The sequence below is a fragment of the Xenopus tropicalis genome, chromosome 6 (assembly GCF_000004195.4).
Source record: "Xenopus tropicalis strain Nigerian chromosome 6, UCB_Xtro_10.0, whole genome shotgun sequence".
Classification (NCBI taxonomy): domain Eukaryota; kingdom Metazoa; phylum Chordata; class Amphibia; order Anura; family Pipidae; genus Xenopus; species Xenopus tropicalis.
The window spans coordinates 152851908-152870632 of NC_030682.2; the positions used below are offsets into that span (position 1 = coordinate 152851908).

The following is an 18725-nucleotide window of genomic DNA, read 5'->3' on the forward strand; positions in this document are numbered from 1 at the left end:
TGTACCATAAATACCCAGTGGCACAAAGGGCAAGTCTGGCCCAACCTCCCCTGCCATGGCAACAAAGGGTTAATGCATTCCTTCCAATAGACCCTTCCAGACACTGGGGCTGTACTGGCCTGACCTGCTGGGGGGCCATGCATGTTCCTACTCCCATGAGGCACTGGGGCTGTACTGGCCTGACCTGCTGAGGGGCCATGCATGTTCCTGCTCCCATGAGGCACTGGGGCTGTACCGGCCTGACCTGCTGGGGGGCCATGCATGTTCCTACTCCCATGAGGCACTGGGGCTGTACCGGCCTGACCTGCTGGGGGGCCATGCATGTTCCTGCTCCCATGAGGCACTGGGGCTGTACCGGCCTGACCTGCTGGGGGGCCATGCATGTTCCTACTCCCATGAGGCACTGGGGCTGTACCGGCCTGACCTGCTGGGGGGCCATGCATGTTCCTACTCCCATGAGCCACTGGGGCTGTACCGGCCTGACCTGCTGGGGGGCCAGCATTGGAGGGGCTATCAGTACCCAGGGGGCCCCGGGTCACAAGGCAGTGCAGGTACAATGGGCTAGAATGGGGCCAAAGGAACAGGCCTGACCCCCTGTTGTGCAACTGGGGGGCAATTACTGCTGAGGGGGCAGGGCCGCGGGGGCAGTTAGTGCAGGAATGTGCCCAGTCTGGCCAATCAGGCCCCATATAATAACAGGAAAGTCCTTTATAGGGTGGGGGTTGGGCAAGTGTATGTGTAGGAAGGGAGGTGGGAGTCATTTAGGTCCCCCCCTCCCCTTTATACAGTGCAGAGCAGGAATATTCCCATTAACCAATCAGCTCTTGCGCTTTGCAATGTGGGGGCTGGAGGGGAGCTGTTACACACTGTGCCCCTGGGGGGAGTAGGAGTCGGGGGGAACAGTATGTTTGGGTGGAGTTCCCCTTTAAATGCTGGATACAGGAGTCCCTGGCGCTAGTAACTGTGGGGCCCCGTGTGTGGGCCCTGTATGTGGCCCCGTGGGGCGAGAGATTCCTGGAATAGTTGGAGGGGGGCTCAGGTGTGGCACCAGCTGCTTCTGGGAAACAGGTGTTACTCCCGGGCCCCATGGGCCCCTCTGTCTCCCAGGAGCCAACATGGCCGCAGGGCAGGAGGGCTGCCAGAGAAAAATGTAACTGACAATGTACTGTTCCATGGAAGGCCGGGGAGGTCGGGTTGTGCCTCTGTAACACAAAGGGCAGGAATGTGGTGTGTCCCCGGGGCCCACAATAGTATTTATAGCCCCGGCAGGGGGAGGGGCCACTGTAACTGCCCCCCTGAGAGCTGACATATAACCCTAGGGTTAGTGTCACCTTTAATTGCTCCGTGACATGAAGTGATTGGGGGCCCTGGCAGGGTGTGTAATTGGGCCTGGGTTTTGTACTGAGTGTGTCCCCCCTGCTGTTATTTCAGGGGCCCTCAGGTGTCGCACCTTGGTGCCAGTTTGGGGCCCAGGGAGGCTGGCTGCCAGCAAGGGATTAAAGGGGAACTTATTGTCCTTTATGGTCGGTACAGTAACGTTCTGCAGCACTTTGCAGTTGGTCTTTTTGTGATTCACCTTCCCATTCTGCCTCCCAAAATCTAGTATTTGAATACTCTGCCAGCGCATGGGTGTGTGGCCCCGGGAAGGTAAAATCCGATGCACGGTGGGGCCCTCCGGCTGTTACAGGAGTAGAACCTGCATTTTGTTTTTTCAGGGGATTAGAAGAAATGGTGTAAAATTGGAGAAATGTAAAATCGGGAAAATGTCTTGTGATATGTTGGTGGGACCCCAAAAAATATGTAAAATAAGAGAGAAGTTAAAATCAGGGGGAGAAATTGAGGTTTGAGTGCAATTCCTGACTGGGACACTTCCCCTGATCCCCACTAGAGGGAGCCAGTGCTACAGGAAGCCTTTGGCTGCATCAGGGTCCTTTGCTTTCTGTACCTTTTCTTGTCATTTCAGATTTGTCAGGGAAGGGGTTAAAGCCATTATTAACTATTTCTGTGCCTTTGTGAAGGATTTCTGTGTGGCCCCAGGATGTGACTTACTGTTATATCATAATAACAAGCAGAGGCCACAAGTTGGGCTTCCCCAGGGGCTCAGCCTTGGTGCCCAAACTCCTCCATCACCCTCACTGGCAATTCCCAATAGGGATCTCTGTGATTGGCTGAGCTGGGAGCGCACTTTACCCTGCACCTTAACCCTTTGTGTCATCATGCGCTTCACCAGGGGTTGCTGGGGGGATAGTGTTACAGGTACATGGATACACAGGCCTCAAATCAAACTTTCAGCCTACCAGCTGCTGTACTACAAACCCCAGCATCCCCTGTCAGTCTATGCTGAAAATAACTGACTCGATTGTGATATTGGTATCACCCAGCAGGGGGGGCTGGTGGGTTACAGTGAGTGGGGAGGTGGCATTGCCCAGCAGGGGGGGCTGGTGGGTTACAGTGAGTGGGGAGGGGGTATCACCCAGCAGGGGGGGCTGGTGGTTACAGTGAGTGGGGAGGTGGTATGCCCAGCAGGGGGGGCTGGTGGGTTACAGTCCAGTGGGGAGGTGGTATTGCCCAGCAGGGGGGGCTGGTGGGTTACAGTGAGTGGGGAGGGGGTATCACCCAGCAGGGGGGGCTGGTGGGTTACAGTGAGTGGGGAGGTGGTATTGCCCAGCAGGGGGGGCTGGTGGGTTACAGTGAGTGGGGAGGGGGTATCACCCAGCAGGGGGGGCTGGTGGGTTACAGTGAGTGGGCAGGTGGCATTGCCCAGCAGGGGGGGCTGGTGGGTTACAGTGAGTGGGGAGGTGGGCATTGCCCAGCAGGGGGGGCTGGTGGGTTACAGTGGAGTGGGGAGGTGGTATTGCCCAGCAGGGGGGGCTGGTGGGTTACAGTGAGTGGGGAGGGGGTATCACCCAGCAGGGGGGGCTGGTGGTTACAGTGAGTGGGGAGGTGGTATTGCCAGCAGGGGGGGCTGGTGGGTTACAGTGAGTGGGGAGGTAGTATTGCCCAGCAGGGGGGGCTGGTGGGTTACAGTGAGTGGGAGGGGGTATTGCCCAGCAGGGGGGGCTGGTGGGTTACAGTGAGTGGGGAGGTGTATTTGCCCAGCAGGGGGGCTGGTGGGTTACAGTGAGTGGGGAGGGGGTATCACCCAGCAGGGGGGGCTGGTGGGTTACAGTGAGTGGGGAGGTGGTATTGCCCAGCAGGGGGGGCTGGTGGGTTACAGTGAGTGGGGAGGTGGCATTGCCCAGCAGGGGGGGCTGGTGGGTTACAGTGAGTGGGGAGGTGGATTGCCCAGCAGCGGGGGGCTGGTGGGTTACAGTCAGTGGGGAGGTGTAGCCCAGCAGGGGGGGCTGGTGGGTTACAGTGAGTGGGGAGGTGGTATTGCCCAGCAGGGGGGGCTGGTGGGTTTACAGTGAGTGGGGAGGTGGTATCACCCAGCAGGGGGGGCTGGTGGGTTACAGTGAGTGGGGAGGTGGTATTGCCAGCAGGGGGGGCTGGTGGGTTACAGTGAGTGGGAGGGGGTATCACCCAGCAGGGGGGGCTGGTGGGTTACAGTGAGTGGGGAGGTGGTATTGCCCAGCAGGGGGGCTGGTGGGTTACAGTGAGTGGGGAGGGGGTATCACCCAGCAGGGGGGGCTGGTGGTTACAGTGAGTGGGCAGGTGGCATTGCCCAGCAGGGGGGGCTGGTGGGTTACAGTGAGTGGGGAGGTGGCATTGCCCAGCAGGGGGGCTGGTGGGTTACAGTGAGTGGGGAGGTGGTATTGCCCAGCAGGGGGGGCTGGTGGGTTACAGTGAGTGGGGAGGGGGTATCACAGGGGGGGCTGGTGGTTACAGTGAGTGGGGAGGTGGTATTGCCCAGCAGGGGGGGCTGGTGGGTTACAGTGAGTGGGGAGGTAGTATTGCCCAGCAGGGGGGGGCTGGTGGGTTACAGTGAGTGGGGAGGGGGTATCACCCAGCAGGGGGGGCTGGTGGGTTACAGTGAGTGGGGAGGTGGTATTGCCCAGCAGGGGGGGCTGGTGGGTTACAGTGAGTGGGGAGGTGGCATTGCCCAGCAGGGGGGGCTGGTGGGTTACAGTGAGTGGGGAGGTGGTATTGCCCAGCAGGGGGGGCTGGTGGGTTACAGTCAGTGGGGGAGGTGGTATTGCCCAGCAGGGGGGCTGGTGGGTTACAGTGAGTGGGGAGGTGGTAGGTGGGGTTACAGTGATGGGAGGTGGGTAGCCCAGCAGGGGGGCTGAGTGGTTTAACAGTGAGTGGGGAGGGGTATCATCCAGCAGGGGGGGCTGGTGGGTTACAGTGAGTGGGGAGGGGGTATCATCCAGCAGGGGGGGGCTGGTGGTTACAGTGAGTGGTGGGGGGGTATTGCCCCAGCAGGGGGGGCTTGGTGGGTTACATGAGTGGGGAGCGGGGTATCATCCAGCAAGGGGGGGCTGGTGGGTTACAGTGAGTGGGGAGGGGGTATCATCCAGCAGGGGGGGGCTGGTGGGTTACAGTGAGTGGGGAGGGGGTATCACCCAGCAGGGGGGCTGGTGGGTTACAGTGAGTGGGGAGGGGTATTCAAACCCAGCAGGGGGGCTGGTGGGTACAGTGAGTGGGGAGGGGGTATCACCCAGCAGGGGGGGCTGGAAGGGTTACAGTGAGTGGGGTGGGTGGTATCAGCCCAGCAGGGGGGGGCTGTGAAGGTTACAGTGAGTGGGGAGGGGGGGGGGTTACTCAGGGAGTGGACAGTGGTACGACCGTGGGGGGGGTGCTGCTCAGTAGAAGGCATTGGCCGGTACATGAGAATAGAACAAGTGGTTTCGCCCAGAGTAGAGGCTGTTCCCAGTTTATTGCCCCCCGGGGCACAAGGTGTGGCCATTCTCATTGTTTTGCAGGAGTCGGTTCCTTCCAAAGGTCTCATCCGGCTGCTCGGCTTCACTCCTAGAAAACAAACACACTGTGCCCCATCCAGTACCCCCCCGCCAGTATCCCCCCCTGCCCCAGTATCCCCCCACCTGCCCAGTATCCCCCCCCCCTGCCCAGTATCCCCCCCTGCCCAAGTATCCCCCCCTGCCAGTATCCCCCCCTGCACAGTTATCCCCACCCCCACTGCCCAGTTCCCCCCTGCATTGCAGTATCCCCCCCCTGCCCAGTATCCCCCCCTTGCCCAGTATGCCCCCCCTGCCAGTATCCCGCCCCCTCTGCCCAGTATCCCCCCCCTGCCCAGTATCCCCCCCTGCCCAGTATCCCCCCTGCCGCAGTATCCCCCCCCCTGCCAGTATCCCCCCCTGCCCAGTATCCCCCCCCTGCCCAGTATCCCCCCTGCCAGTATCCCCCCATAGCGCCGCCCAGTATCCCCCCCTGCCAGTATCCCCCCTGCCCATATCCCCCCGCACCTCCCGGCCCGAATTGCTCGTGTACTTCTTGTAATCTCCCTCATCGCTGCCAGTATCCCCACCCCCCTGCCCAGTATCGCCCGCCCCTGCCCCAGTATCCCCCCCCTGCCCAGTATCCCCCCCCCTGCCCGTATCCCCGCCCCTGCCCACAGTACCCCCCCCCCTGCCCAGTATCCCCCTCCTGCCCAGTATCCACCCCTGCCCAGTATCCACCCCCCTGCCGTATCCACGCCCCTGCCCAGTTAATCCACCCCCGCTGGCCGAGTACCACCCCCACCTGCCAGTATCCCTCCCCCCCTGCCCAGTATCCCCCCCCCTGCCCAGTATCCCCCCCCCTGCCCAGTACCCCCCCCCCTGCCCATATCCCCCCCTGCCACAGTTCCCCCTGCCCAGTATCCCCCCCCCCTGCCCAGTATCCCCCCCCCTTGCCCAGTATCCCCCCCCCCTGCCCAGTAATCCCCCTCCCGCTGCCCAGTATCCCCCCTCCCGCTGCCCAGTATCCCCCTCCCTGCCACAGTATCCCCCCGCTGCCAGTATTCCCCCTCCCCTGCCCAGTATCCCCCTCCCTGCCCAGTATCCCCCCCTGCCAGTAACCCCCCTGCCCGTATCCCCCCCCCTGCCCAGTATCCCCCTGGCCCAGTAATCCCCCCGCTGCCCAGTAATCCCCCCACTTGCCCAGTATCCCCCCTGCCCAGTATCCCCCCCCGCCTGCCGTATCCCCCCCTCCCCCCCCCTGCCCAGTATCCCCCCCCTGCCAGTATCCCCCCCCCCTGCCCAGTATCCCCCCCCCTCCCAGAATCCCCCCCCCTGCCAGTATCCCCCCCCTGCCAGTATCCCCCCCCTGCCCAGTATCCCCCCCTGCCCAGTATCCCCCCCCTCCCAGTATCCCCCCCCCTGCCCAGTATCCCCCCCCCCTGCCCAGTATCCCCCCCCCTGCCCAGTATCCCCCCCCCCTGCCCAGTATCCCCCCCCCCTGCCAGTATCCCCCCCCTGCCCAGTACCCCCCTGCCCAGTATCCCCCCCCCCCCCCTTGCCCAGTATCCCCCCCCTGCCCAGTATATCCCCCCCCTGCCCAGTATCCCCCCCCCCCGCCCTTGCACGAGTGTGCACTCACTTGCCTGGGCCACTTACCTCAGTATCTTGATACATTGCTGGTTTCTCACTTGTACCTGTTGGGCCCAAGAGCTCACAATCGTTCAGTGCTGAGCAGGCCCCTGGGTGTGCCCTTTGGCCTAAGAGCTGACAGTCTGTAGAGCCCCACCCAGTGCTTATCCCTGGCAGCGCCAGTGTATTGGGTGCGCCCTGCCGGTGAGTAATCACTGAGGGATTGGATTTGGCTCTGTGCTTGGATTCCATTGCAGTGATATAGGGAGCAGCACCCAAGGGTGACACTGCCCCCCCCCCCCCGTGTGTGACTCCCTGCGACTCATACTCGCATCACTCGACACAACTCCCAGAATCCTTAGCCAGCAAGCTTTGGCATGATTGGACACTTTTCCCATTGCTGATATTGGTGCGCAGAGAGGTTGCACAACTCCCAGCACCCCCGGCGCTTCCTGTAGCAGTCACGGAGTTTGGGCACATATTGGGCAAGATGGCGGCCCCCGGCGCTTCCTGTAGCAGTCACTGAGTTTGGGCACATATTGGGCAAGATGGCGGCCCCCGGCGCTTCCTGTAGCAGGCACAGAGTTTGGGCACATATTGGGCAAGATGGCGGCCCCCGGCGCTTCCTGTAGCAGGCACAGAGTTTGGGCACATATTGGGCAAGATGGCGGCCCCCGGCGCTTCCTGTAGCAGTCACAGAGTTTGGGCACATATTGGGCAAGATGGCGGCCCCCGGCGCTTCCTGTAGCAGTCACAGAGTTTGGGCACATATTGGGCAAGATGGCGCCCCCGGCGCTTCCTGTAGCAGTCACGGAGTTTGGGCACATATTGGGCAAGATGCCGGCCCCCGGCGCTTCCTGTAGCAGTCACGGAGTTTGGGCACATATTGGGCAAGAAGCGGCCCCCGGCGCTTCCTGTAGCAGTCACAGAGTTTGGGCACATATTGGGCAAGATGGCGGCCCCCGGCGCTTACTGTAGCAGTCACTGAGTTTGGGCACATATTGGGCAAGATGGTGGCCCCCGGCGCTTACTGTAGCAGGCACAGAGTTTGGGCACATATTGGGCAAGATGGCGGCCCCCGGCGCTTACTGTAGCAGTCACTGAGTTTGGCACATATTGGGCAAAGATGGTGGCCCCGGCGCTTCCTGTAGCAGTCACGGAGTTTGGCACATATTGGGCAAGATGGCGGGCCCCGGCGCTTACTGTAGCAGTCACTGAGTTTGGGCACATATTGGGCAAGATGGCGGCCCCCGGTGCTTCCTGTAGCAGTCACAGAGTTTGGGCACATATTGGGCAAGATGGCGGCCCCCGGCGCTTACTGTAGCAGTCACGGAGTTTGGGCACATATTGGGCAAGATGGCGGCCCCCGGCGCTTCCTGTAGCAGTCACGGAGTTTGGGCACATATTGGGCAAGATGGCGGCCCCCGGTGCTTCCTGTAGCAGTCACGGAGTTTGGGCACATATTGGGCAAGATGGCGGCCCCCGGCGCTTCCTGTAGCAGTCACGGAGTTTGGGCACATATTGGGCAAGATGGCGGCCGGCGGCGCAGGGAGAGATGGGATTGATGCGGGTCATTAGCTGACTAATTGGCAGAGTACAAATTACTCACATACAGATAATTAAGTGTCCCCGGGCGGGGCAGGTAGGCAGGGGGGGGTATTAGCAGGTGGAAGGTTCCACACGGGGTGGGGCAGGTTGTTGGGACACAGTCAGTTATGGCTGAAAGGGTCTAAACCTGCAGGAGGGCCCCTTTGTGGGAGACAGATACCCCAATATATACCCCAGGGGGGTGGCCCCACATTCACTGCAACTCCCAGCACCCTGCCGACGGCCACTGTTCCATTTGCAGCACTGCTGCCTGGCGATTCCGCTGGGAGAGAGAATGGAGACGGTGGGGCATGTGACGGGGCAGTAAGCGAATGAGGTGGGGTAATAGTGAATGGGGGGATTCTCCTTACATGCTGGGGCCCCCTGACTGCCTCACCCCTGTTAGAGGAAGGGCCCCAGTCCTGGGGTTACGGAGCCCCGGGGGGCCCCAGATTCGCGTGAGCTGCTGGCAGGGCAGGCAGGGGTTAATGGCGAGACGCAGGAATGCGTAGCTGGGAGTTATTCGCTCTGTTATAGCAAGTTATTGGAATGTGCGGCCCTCGTGGCAGCGCCCGGGCACTGGGGTATCATGGGAAATCTACTGTGTGGGGTCACTTACCTGTGACTGTGGGGGGTAAAAAAGAAATACCCCACTGCTGCCCTGTTGCCCCCTAAATGCCCCAGAAAGCTCAGCGGCAGGGGCAGCAATGTTTATTTGTTCTGCTGGAGCTGCCATACTGCCCCCCAGTGCCAGTGCTTCTAATCACCCCCAGAAACTCCCGGGAAGTAACAGGTATTGGAAAAAGTCCCAGTCAGTGGCAGCTGCCCCCTTATTGCCCCCCTTAGGGCCACGTGGTGCAAGGGTCACACACTCATGGTTTCCAGGGGAACCGAGAAACACTTGCACTTCCTGCGGGGCCCCTGCACAGTAGCTGAGCCCAAAGGGAAGGGCCAATGTCTGGGGCCCCCCCCCCCCTCCGGCATCATCGCTCCGGGCACCGGTTCTGTACCAATGTGTTCCCCCTTCCTGTGCCCAGTAGGGCATTGGGGGCACGTGGGATAGTGGGCAGGGTGCCATGGGCACTGGGTGCAGCCGTATCAGCTGGTACAGGCCCTGTGGGCACCCAGTACTGCACTGACTGGCACACAGCTCCTAGTGGGCACACATTGGCACCCTGGGCAGCACTGACTGGCACACAGCTCCTAGTGGGCACACATTGGCACCCTGGGCAGCACTGACTGGCACACAGCTCCTAGTGGACACACATTGGCACCCAGTACTGCACTGACTGGCACACATTGGCACCCAGGGCAGCACTGACTGGCACACAGCTCCTAGTGGGCACACATTGGCACCCAGGGCAGCGCTGACTGGCACACAGCTCCTAGTGGGCACACATTGGCACCCAGGGCAGCACTGACTGGCACTTAGCTCCTAGTGGGCACACATTGGCACCCAGGGCAGCACTGACTGGCACACAGCTAGTGGGCACACATTGGTACCCAGGGCAGCACTGACTGGCACACAGCTAGTGGGTACACATTGGCACCCAGGGCAGCACTGACTGGCACACAGCTCCTAGTGGGCACACATTGGCACCCAGTACAGCACTGACTGGCACACAGCTCCTAGTGGGCACACATTGGCACCCAGTACAGCACTGACTGGCACACAGCTCCTAGTGGGCACACATGCCATTGGCACCCAGGGCAGCAGTAGTGGGACCTGTGCCAGGAGCTGCCATGTCGGTGCTGCCGATACCCGCTCTGTATTGGGTTCCTGTGCCGGGCAGAGAGGGGGGAGAGGAGCCTACGGGGTGGGGCCCCTGGAGCTGAGGGGAGACGGCTTAGGAACACACCTTGGAGCGTGTCTCACCCACTCACCTCACTAAGGGGCGGGGCCTGAGGGGGCAGGGCAGGAACCAGACGGGGCAGGATTGGAATTGCTTAGCCTGCGGGGCAGCAGGGGGGGGGGAATGAGAGAGAGGGGAGGGAGGGAGGGAGGGAGGGAGAGGAAGAGAGAGACAGGATAGACAGTCAGACACTCTCAGCCCAGCCAGCAGCCAGACCTGCCCCCTCCTGCAGCTGAAACTTGGGCAAGAGACACGCCAGGGGCAGTTGGATTGTAAGCTCCATGGAACAGCACAGGTACCGAGTGAATGCGGCTCTGCCCTCCAACCAGGAAGCCACGTTCCGCCAAAGAACCACCTCCGAGGACAACTTGTACCTCGCTGTGCTGAGGGCCACTGAGGGCAAGAAAGGTACCTACCCGGGGGTTACTGGGGGGGGACTGGGGCCGACTGGGCATATCTGCCCTACTCCTGCCCCTTGGCATTCTGTGCCGTGCAAGGCTGTATGAACTGCAATTCCCAGCATCCTCTGTAACGTGTTCAGCAATACTGGGGGGGGGGGACTGGGGGCCGACTGGGCATATCTGCCCTACTCCTGCCCCTTGGCATTCTGTGCCGTGCAAGGCTGTATGAACTGCAATTCCCAGCATCCTCTGTAACGTGTTCAGCAATACTGGGGGGGGGGGACTGGGGGCCGACTGGGCATATCTGCCCTACTCCTGCCCCTTGGCATTCTGTGCCGTGCAAGGCTGTGTCTGAACTGCAATTCCCAGCATCCTCTGTAACGTGTTCAGCAATACTGGGGGGGGGACTGGGGGCCGACTGGGCATATCTGCCCTACTCCTGCCCCTTGGCATTCTGTGCCGTGCAAGGCTGTGTCTGAACTGCAATTCCCAGCATCCTCTGTAACGTGTCAGCAATACTGGGGGGGGGGGACTGGGGGCCGACTGGGCATATCTGCCCTACTCCTGCCCCTTGGCATTCTGTGCCGTGCAAGGCTGTATGAACTGCAATTCCCAGCATCCTCTGTAACGTGTTCAGCAATACTGGGGGGGGGACTGGGGCCGACTGGGCATATCTGCCCTACTCCTGCCCCTTGGCATTCTGTGCTGTGCAAGGCTGTATGAACTGCAATTCCCAGCATCCTCTGTACGTGTTCAGCAATACTGGGGGGGGGGACTGGGGGCCGACTGGGCATATCTGCCCTACTCCTGCCCCTTGGCATTCTGTGCCGTGCAAGGCTGTATGAACTGCAATTCCCAGCATCCTCTGTAACGTGTTCAGCAATACTGGGGGGGGGGACTGGGGCCGACTGGGCATATCTGCCCTACTCCTGCCCCTTGGCATTCTGTGCCGTGCAAGGCTGTATGAACTGCAATTCCCAGCATCCTCTGTAGCGTGTCCAGCAATACTGGGGGGGTAGTTGTGGAAACTGTCAGTCTGTATAAGTGTGGGGGCATTTGTATATATGGGGGGGGAGATCCTGTGGCAGTAGTCGTGCTGTGCAGTTCCGGTGGGTATTAGTGCAAGTGCCCCTGGGTGTGTCAGAGGGGTAGGTAGGTGGGTAGTGGGGTCATCCGCTCTGTCTGTCTGTAGCGGGGGGGGGATTTGTTTATTGTCAATATACAGTGTGTGGTGTATTAACCCCAAAGTGCCCCTGCTGGGCTGCCATATAGCGTATTAACCCCAAAGTGCCCCTGCTGGGCTGCCATATAGCGTATTAACCCCAAAGTGCCCCTGCTGGGCTGCCATATAGCGTATTAACCCCAAAGTGCCCCTGCTGGGCTGCCATATAGCGTATTAACCCCAAAGTGCCCCTGCTGGGCTGCCATATAGCGTATTAACCCCAAAGTGCCCCTGCTGGGCTGCCATATAGCGTATTAACCCCGAAGTGCCCCTGCTGGGCTGCCATATAACTTATTAACCCCAAAGTGCCCCTGCTGGGCTGCCATATAACTTATTAACCCCAAAGTGCCCCTGCTGGGCTGCCATATAGCGTATTAACCCCAAAGTGCCCCTGCTGGGCTGCCATATAACTTATTAACCCCAAAGTGCCCCTGCTGGGCTGCCATATAGTGTATTAACCCCAAAGTGCCCCTGCTGGGCTGCCATATAGCGTATTAACCCCAAAGTGCCCCTGCTGGGCTGCCATATAACTTATTAACCCCAAAGTACCCCTGCTGGGCTGCCATATAGTGTATTAACCCCAAAGTGCCCCTGCTGGGCTGCCATATAGTGTATTAACCCCAAAGTGCCCCTGCTGGGCTGCCATATAGTGTATTAACCCCAAAGTACCCCTGCTGGGCTGCCATATAGCGTATTAACCCCAAAGTGCCCCTGCTGGGCTGCCATATAACTTATTAACCCCAAAGTGCCCCTGCTGGGCTGCCATATAGTGTATTAACCCCAAAGTACCCCTGCTGGGCTGCCATATAGCGTATTAACCCCAAAGTGCCCCTGCTGGGCTGCCATATAACTTATTAACCCCAAAGTGCCCCTGCTGGGCTGCCATATAGTGTATTAACCCCAAAGTACCCCTGCTGGGCTGCCATATAGTGTATTAACCCCAAAGTGCCCCTGCTGGCTGCCATATACCCTGGGTGCTGGGCAGTTAGTGATGCCCTTCTGAGGGTTATACCCTGGGTGCGGGGCAGTTAGTGTCAGACTGAGGGTTATACCCTGGGTGCGGGGCAGTTAGTGTCAGACTGAGGGTTATACCCTGGGTGCGGGGCAGTTAGTGTCAGACTGAGGGTTATACCCTGGGTGCGGGGCAGTTAGTTTCAGACTGGAGGGTTATACCCTGGGTGCGGGGCAGTTAGTGTCAGACTGAGGGTTATACCCTGGGTGCGGGGCAGTTAGTGTCAGACTGAGGGTTATACCCTGGGTGCGGGGCAGTTAGTGTCAGACTGAGGGTTATACCCTGGGTGTGGGGCAGTTAGTGTCAGACTGAGGGTTATACCCTGGGTGCGGGGCAGTTAGTGTCAGACTGAGGGTTATACCCTGGGTGCGGGGCAGTTAGTGTCAGACTGAGGGTTATACCCTGGGTGCGGGGCAGTTAGTTTCAGACTGATGGTTATACCCTGGGTGCGGGGCAGTTAGTGTCAGACTGAGGGTTATACCCTGGGTGCGGGGCAGTTAGTGTCAGACTGAGGGTTATACCCTGGGTGCGGGGCAGTTAGTGTCAGACTGCGGGTTATACCCTGGGTGCGGGGCAGTTAGTGTCAGACTGAGGGTTATACCCTGGGTGCGGGGCAGTTAGTTTCAGACTGAGGGTTATACCCTGGGTGCGGGGCAGTTAGTGTCAGACTGAGGGTTATACCCTGGGTGCGGGGCAGTTAGTGTCAGACTGCGGGTGAGTCACAGAAGCCACAGCTGCCAAACATAAAGCACGGGGCCACCCAGCTAGGGGGCAATTAGGGTTTCCCTGGATGCGGTTGATCAGTCTCACAGACCTGGGGGTTCCCAGTTCCCTCCCATCCCATAAACCTCCCAGAATTGTCATGGGCTCTGATGCTCCGCCTCCTGCGCCTGTAACTAGTGTAAGGGACCCACGGGTGCCCCCCCTGGGCAGGGTGAGAGTGGGAGGGCCCGAGTATAGGAATTGCTGGTTCTCTGGACTGTACCATGTTGCCCTTGGGGGGGGGGTTATAACTATAACAATAGTTTGCCATTCACATGATTCACACTGAACCTTTGGGTTGGGGGGGGGGCAGTGAGAGTATTTGTCCCACAGCACAATGGGAATAACCCAATGAATACAATGAGGCTTCTCCCCCCCCCCCCCCCCATGAATGTTTACAGTAAACACAAAGCTGGGGGGGGTCCCTGGTTCTCAAGGTGAAAGTAAATATTTGTCCTGTAAGTGAGAGTATTGGTGGGGGCCTTTGTGCTGCCGTGACACCCCCATATTGTTACAGGCAGTCGGGGTACTGGTGTTGCCCTGGCAACCAAGCAGCATTGACAGACTAGATTTGTATTGTGGGGGGCAGTAACCATAGCAACTCACACAAGCAAATTCCTTTCTTTTCTAGTTAATGCCACATTGTGGGCCAGTATGGGCCGCCCGGGGCATTATAGTCATGTGGTACAAAGATGTATGGCAGTTTGGGGGGGGGGGATATACGGCTGTGGGGCGGCTTCCTGTTATTTCTCATTATAATTAATATTCCTTAGTGGGGGTACATGTGTGGGGGCACTGATGGGGTGGGTACCAGTGTGGGGGCACTGATGGGGCGGGTACAGATGGGGCACTGATGGGGTGGGTACCAGTGTGGGGGGCACTGATGGGGCGGGTACCAGTGTGGGGGGCACTGATGGGGCGGGTACCAGTGTGGGGGGCACTGATGGGGCGGGCACCAGTGTGGGGGGCACTGATGGGTGGGCACCAGTGTGGGGGGCACTGATGGGGTGGGCACCAGTGTGGGGGGCACTGATGGGCGGGCACTAGTGTGGGGGCACTGATGGGCGGGCACCAGTGTGGGGGGCACTGATGGGGTGGGTACCAGTGTGGGGGGCACTGATGGGGTGGGCACCAGTGTGGGGGGCACTGATGGGGTGGGCACCAGTGTGGGGGGCACTGATGGGGCGGGTACCAGTGTGGGGGGCACTGATGGGGGCGGGCACCAGTGTGGGGGGCACTGATGGGGTGGGCACCAGTGTGGGGGGCACTGATGGGGTGGGCACCAGTGTGGGGGGCACTGATGGGGTGGGTACCAGTGTGACGGGCACTGATGGGGTGGGTACCAGTGTGACGGGCACTGATGGGGTGGGTACCAGTGTGGGGGGCACTGATGGGGTGGGCACCTGTGTGGGGGGCACTGATGGGGTGGGCACCAGTGTGGGGGGCACTGATGGGGTGGGCACCAGTGTGGGGGGCACTGATGGGGTGGGCACCAGTGTGACGGGCACTGATGGGGTGGGTACCAGTGTGACGGGCACTGATGGGGTGGGTACCAGTGTGGGGGGCACTGATGGGGTGGGCACCTGTGTGGGGGGGCACTGATGGGGTGGGCACCAGTGTGGGGGCACTGATGGGGTGGGTACCAGTGTGGGGGGCACTGATGGGTGGGCACCTGTGTGGGGGGCACTGATGGGGTGGGCACCTGTGTGGGGGGCACTGATGGGGTGGGCACCAGTGTGGGGGGCACTGATGGGGTGGGTACCAGTGTGGGGGGCACTGATGGGGTGGGTACCAGTGTGGGGGGCACTGATGGGGTGGGCACCAGTGTGGGGGGCACTGATGGGGTGGGCACCAGTGTGGGGGGCACTGATGGGGTGGGCACCTGTGTGGGGGGCACTGATGGGGTGGGCACCAGTGTGGGGGGCACTGATGGGGTGGGCACCTGTGTGGGGGGCACTGATGGGGTGGGCACCAGTGTGGGGGGCACTGATGGGGTGGGTACCAGTGTGGGGGGCACTGATGGGGTGGGTACCAGTGTGACGGGCACTAACATGGCGCTTCTCTCTCTGTTACAGATGAAAGAGACCGAGTGCAAAAGAAAACTTTTACCAAATGGGTGAACAAGCACCTGATCAAGGTAAGAACCCCCCCCCGACCCGGTACCGGTACCGGTACCGGTACCGGTACCGGTACCGGTACCGGTACCAGTGATACCTGAGGGGAGGGACTGGGCCACAGAACCTGGGGGCCCTCATTCCCAGGGAGCTCTACCCCCCGCTCAGATCTACAAGACTGGCGCCTGTGCCCTTAATCTTGCCCACAGTTGTTATGGCAACACTTAAAGTTGGGGCCTGACCACAGAGGAAGCAGCTTAGGGCTGAGTCACAGGAAATGGGAGATGCTACAGATTGAGATTGTGCCCAGTAGTGGGGGGGGGGGGCAACAATGGGGGACCAACATGGCTGCCTTTTATGCCCCCCCTGAGCAAAGGCATACTCTGTGTGCCTGGGGGGCAGGAATCTCATGTATAGGGGCCCCCATAGTTACTGCTGGGCTATATATAGAGGGGCCCCAGGGGACACATGAGTGCAGGCAGGAAATAGCCCCCCCCCCCCCCCATCAGCTTTGTCTCCGATGGTCATTACTGGGGGAGACGAGATCCTTACTGGGGGGGGGCTGTTAGTGTGGCACCAGCGCCCTCCTGGCACTGAGACCAGGGCATTGGCATTTAATATCCAAATGTGACTGTTTTGTGGGGTCTCCAGTCGCTCTGATGGTTAATAACCCCCCCCCCCATTCTGTGACCTTTTGCATTAGAATTAGCCCAGTGTTGTGCCGCTTGGCACCTCCCCACCTCCCGGGCACCCGGCCTGGAAACCCACGTGAAATCTCCCTGTACTGGGGAATGTGCCTGGGGGGCTCCCAGATCTGCCCCCGCTGTCTGATGCCCCTTGTGCTCTGGGTATGTGGATACACTGCTCTTGGGGTGCACTGTATCCTGTACCCCTTGGGGCACACTGGCATAAGTGGGGTGGGCATGGATTACTCAGACCCCCCCACTCCCCCATGCACCCCCCATGCACACAAGGCCTCTTTATTCCCAGTTATCCACACCCTAGTTACGTGCGAGGCTTGTGACCGGGGATGTGGGGCATCAGTATTATTGATGGGGGGGCTGCACTTATGGGCAGTTGGCAGACTGGCACAGTGGGGCCCTCACCCATGACTGGGAATCTCAGCCTAAGGCTAAGGTTGTGCTTAGTAAGGAGAATGCTCTGTCCGACCTTTCTGACTGGGCACTGGGTGGGCAGGTAAATAGGTGGGCGGGTATGTGTGGGCAGGTAAGTAGGTAGGTGGGCGAGTGTGTGTGGGTAGGTGGGCAGGTAGGTAGGTGGGCGAGTATGTGTGGGTAGGTGGGCAGGTAGGTATGTGGGGGGAAGGCTGAAATCACCATAATAAAGTGTGGAATGTTAATTGCCCGTAAGGGCAGCACTTTATGGCTTTATTGTGCTCACGTTGCAGGAATGCGGGGGGGGGGGGGGGGGGGGGTATAATGGCACAGTATGGCCCCCCCTCTCACCTGCTTATCAGGAGCCCCCCTGCCTGTGTCCCTCTCCAGCCGTGTCCTTGCTCTTTGTTCCCTGGGGGGGGCACCTTTGCTCATTTAGTCGGAGGGGGGGCACACTGAGTGTGGGGGGCACGCTGATTGGGGGGCACTGATTCTTTTTCTCTCACTTTCTTCTTTTTTCCTTCTTCCTCCCTGGGATGCTCCCACTCCCGGTCTCGGGGTCGGTGACTTTCTTTTCTCTCTGCCCCTCTCTCTCTGCAGCACTGGAGAGCGGAGGTAGGTTCTGCCTGCCCTGTGCCCACTGCTTCCCCTGTGCCAGTCCTGCTGCTTTCCCCTGTGCCAGTCCTGCTGCTTTCCCCTGTGCCAGTCCTGCTGCTTTCCCCTGTGCCAGTCCTGCTGCTTTCCCCTGTGCCAGTCCTGCTGCTTTCCCCTGTGCCAGTCCTGCTGCTTTCCCCTGTGCCAGTCCTGCTGCTTTCCCCTGTGCCAGTTCCTGCTGCTTTCCCCTGTGCCAGTCCTGCTGCTTTCCCCTGTGCCAGTCCTGCTGCTTTCCCCTGTGCCAGTCCTGCTGCTTCTCCTGTGCCCACTGTTTCCCCTGTGCCAGTCCTGCTGCTTTCCCCTGTGCCAGTCCTGCTGCTTTCCCCTGTGCCAGTCCTGCTGCTTCCCCTGTGCCAGTCCTGCTGCTTTCCCCTGTGCCAGTCCTGCTGCTTTCCCCTGTGCCAGTCCTGCTGCTTTCCCTGTGCCAGTCCTGCTGCTTCCCCTGTGCCAGTCCTGCTGCTTTCCCCTGTGCCAGTCCTGCTGCTTTCCCCTGTGCCAGTCCTGCTGCTTTTCCCCTGTGCCAGTCCTGCTGCTTTCCCCTGTGCCAGTTCCTGCTGCTTTCCCCTGTGCCAGTCCTGCCTGCTTTCCCCTGTGCCAGTCCTGCTGCTTCCCCTGTGCCAGTCCTGCTGCTTTCCCCTGTGCCAGTCCTGCTGCTTTCCCCTGTGCCAGTCCTGCTGCTTTCCCTGTGCCAGTCCTGCTGCTTTCCCCTGTGCCAGTCCTGCTGCTTCCCCTGTGCCAGTCCTGCTGCTTCCCCAGTTCCCTGTGCCAGTCCTGCTGCTTCCCCAGTTCCCTGTGCCAGTCCTGCTGCTTCCCCAGTTCCCTGTGCCAGTCCTGCTGCTTCCCCAGTTCCCTGTGCCAGTCCTGCTGCTTCCCCTGTGCCAGTCCTGCTGCTTCCCCTGTGCCAGTCCTGCTGCTTCCCCAGTTCCCTGTGCCAGTCCTGCTGCTTCCCCAGTTCCCTGTGCCAGTCCTGCTGCTTTCCCCTGTGCCAGTCCTGCTGCTTTCCCCTGTGCCAGTCCTGCTGTTTCCCCTGTGCCAGTCCTGCTGTTTCCCCTGTGCCAGTCCTGCTGTTTCCCCTGTGCCAGTCCTTGCTGTTTCCCCTGTGCCAGTCCTGCTGTTTTCCCCTGTGCCAGTCCTGCTGCTTCCCCAGTTCCCTGTGCCAGTCCTGCTGCTTCCCCAGTTCCCTGTGCCAGTCCTGCTGTTTCCCCTGTGCCAGTCCTGCTGCTTCCCCACTGCCCTGTGCCATCCCTGCAGAAAGGCTTTTATAGGCTGGGGGCTTCCTGTGGGGCAGTGCACGTGCCAAACCTGGGGTGCGGGGCATTTGCAGATGTCGGACTCTCTATTCTGCCTATCTTTAAAATTCCATCTGGTTGCCAGGGGCTCTGAGGTTAGCAACCACATGGCATTTATGTTCTCCATTGATCTATATTTGGGGTTATAAATGCCAAGTGCAGTATAATAAAGGAACACCCAGCATGCACTGGTTCAGAGGACCAATTGCAATTACTACAGCTCCCAGCATTCCCTGTATCACAGCA

General features: G+C 60.1%; 1 protein-coding gene across 26 annotated transcripts in view; it reads left to right on the top strand.

The window, feature by feature from the left end:
* plec (plectin) overlaps positions 1-18725 on the top strand; it is a 161323-nt gene that overhangs the window by 94147 nt on the left and 48451 nt on the right. For 12 of the 26 annotated variants that reach the window (XM_031903876.1, XM_031903877.1, XM_031903884.1 and 9 more), the window contains one exon: positions 15383-15444. In XM_031903876.1, coding sequence (XP_031759736.1) covers positions 15383-15444 — 62 coding nt within the window. Of the gene's footprint in view, positions 1-10089; positions 10319-15382; positions 15445-17136; positions 17152-18725 lie in introns of those variants that run through there. The other 14 variants (XM_031903875.1, XM_031903888.1, XM_031903882.1 and 11 more) reach the window with 3 other exon arrangements.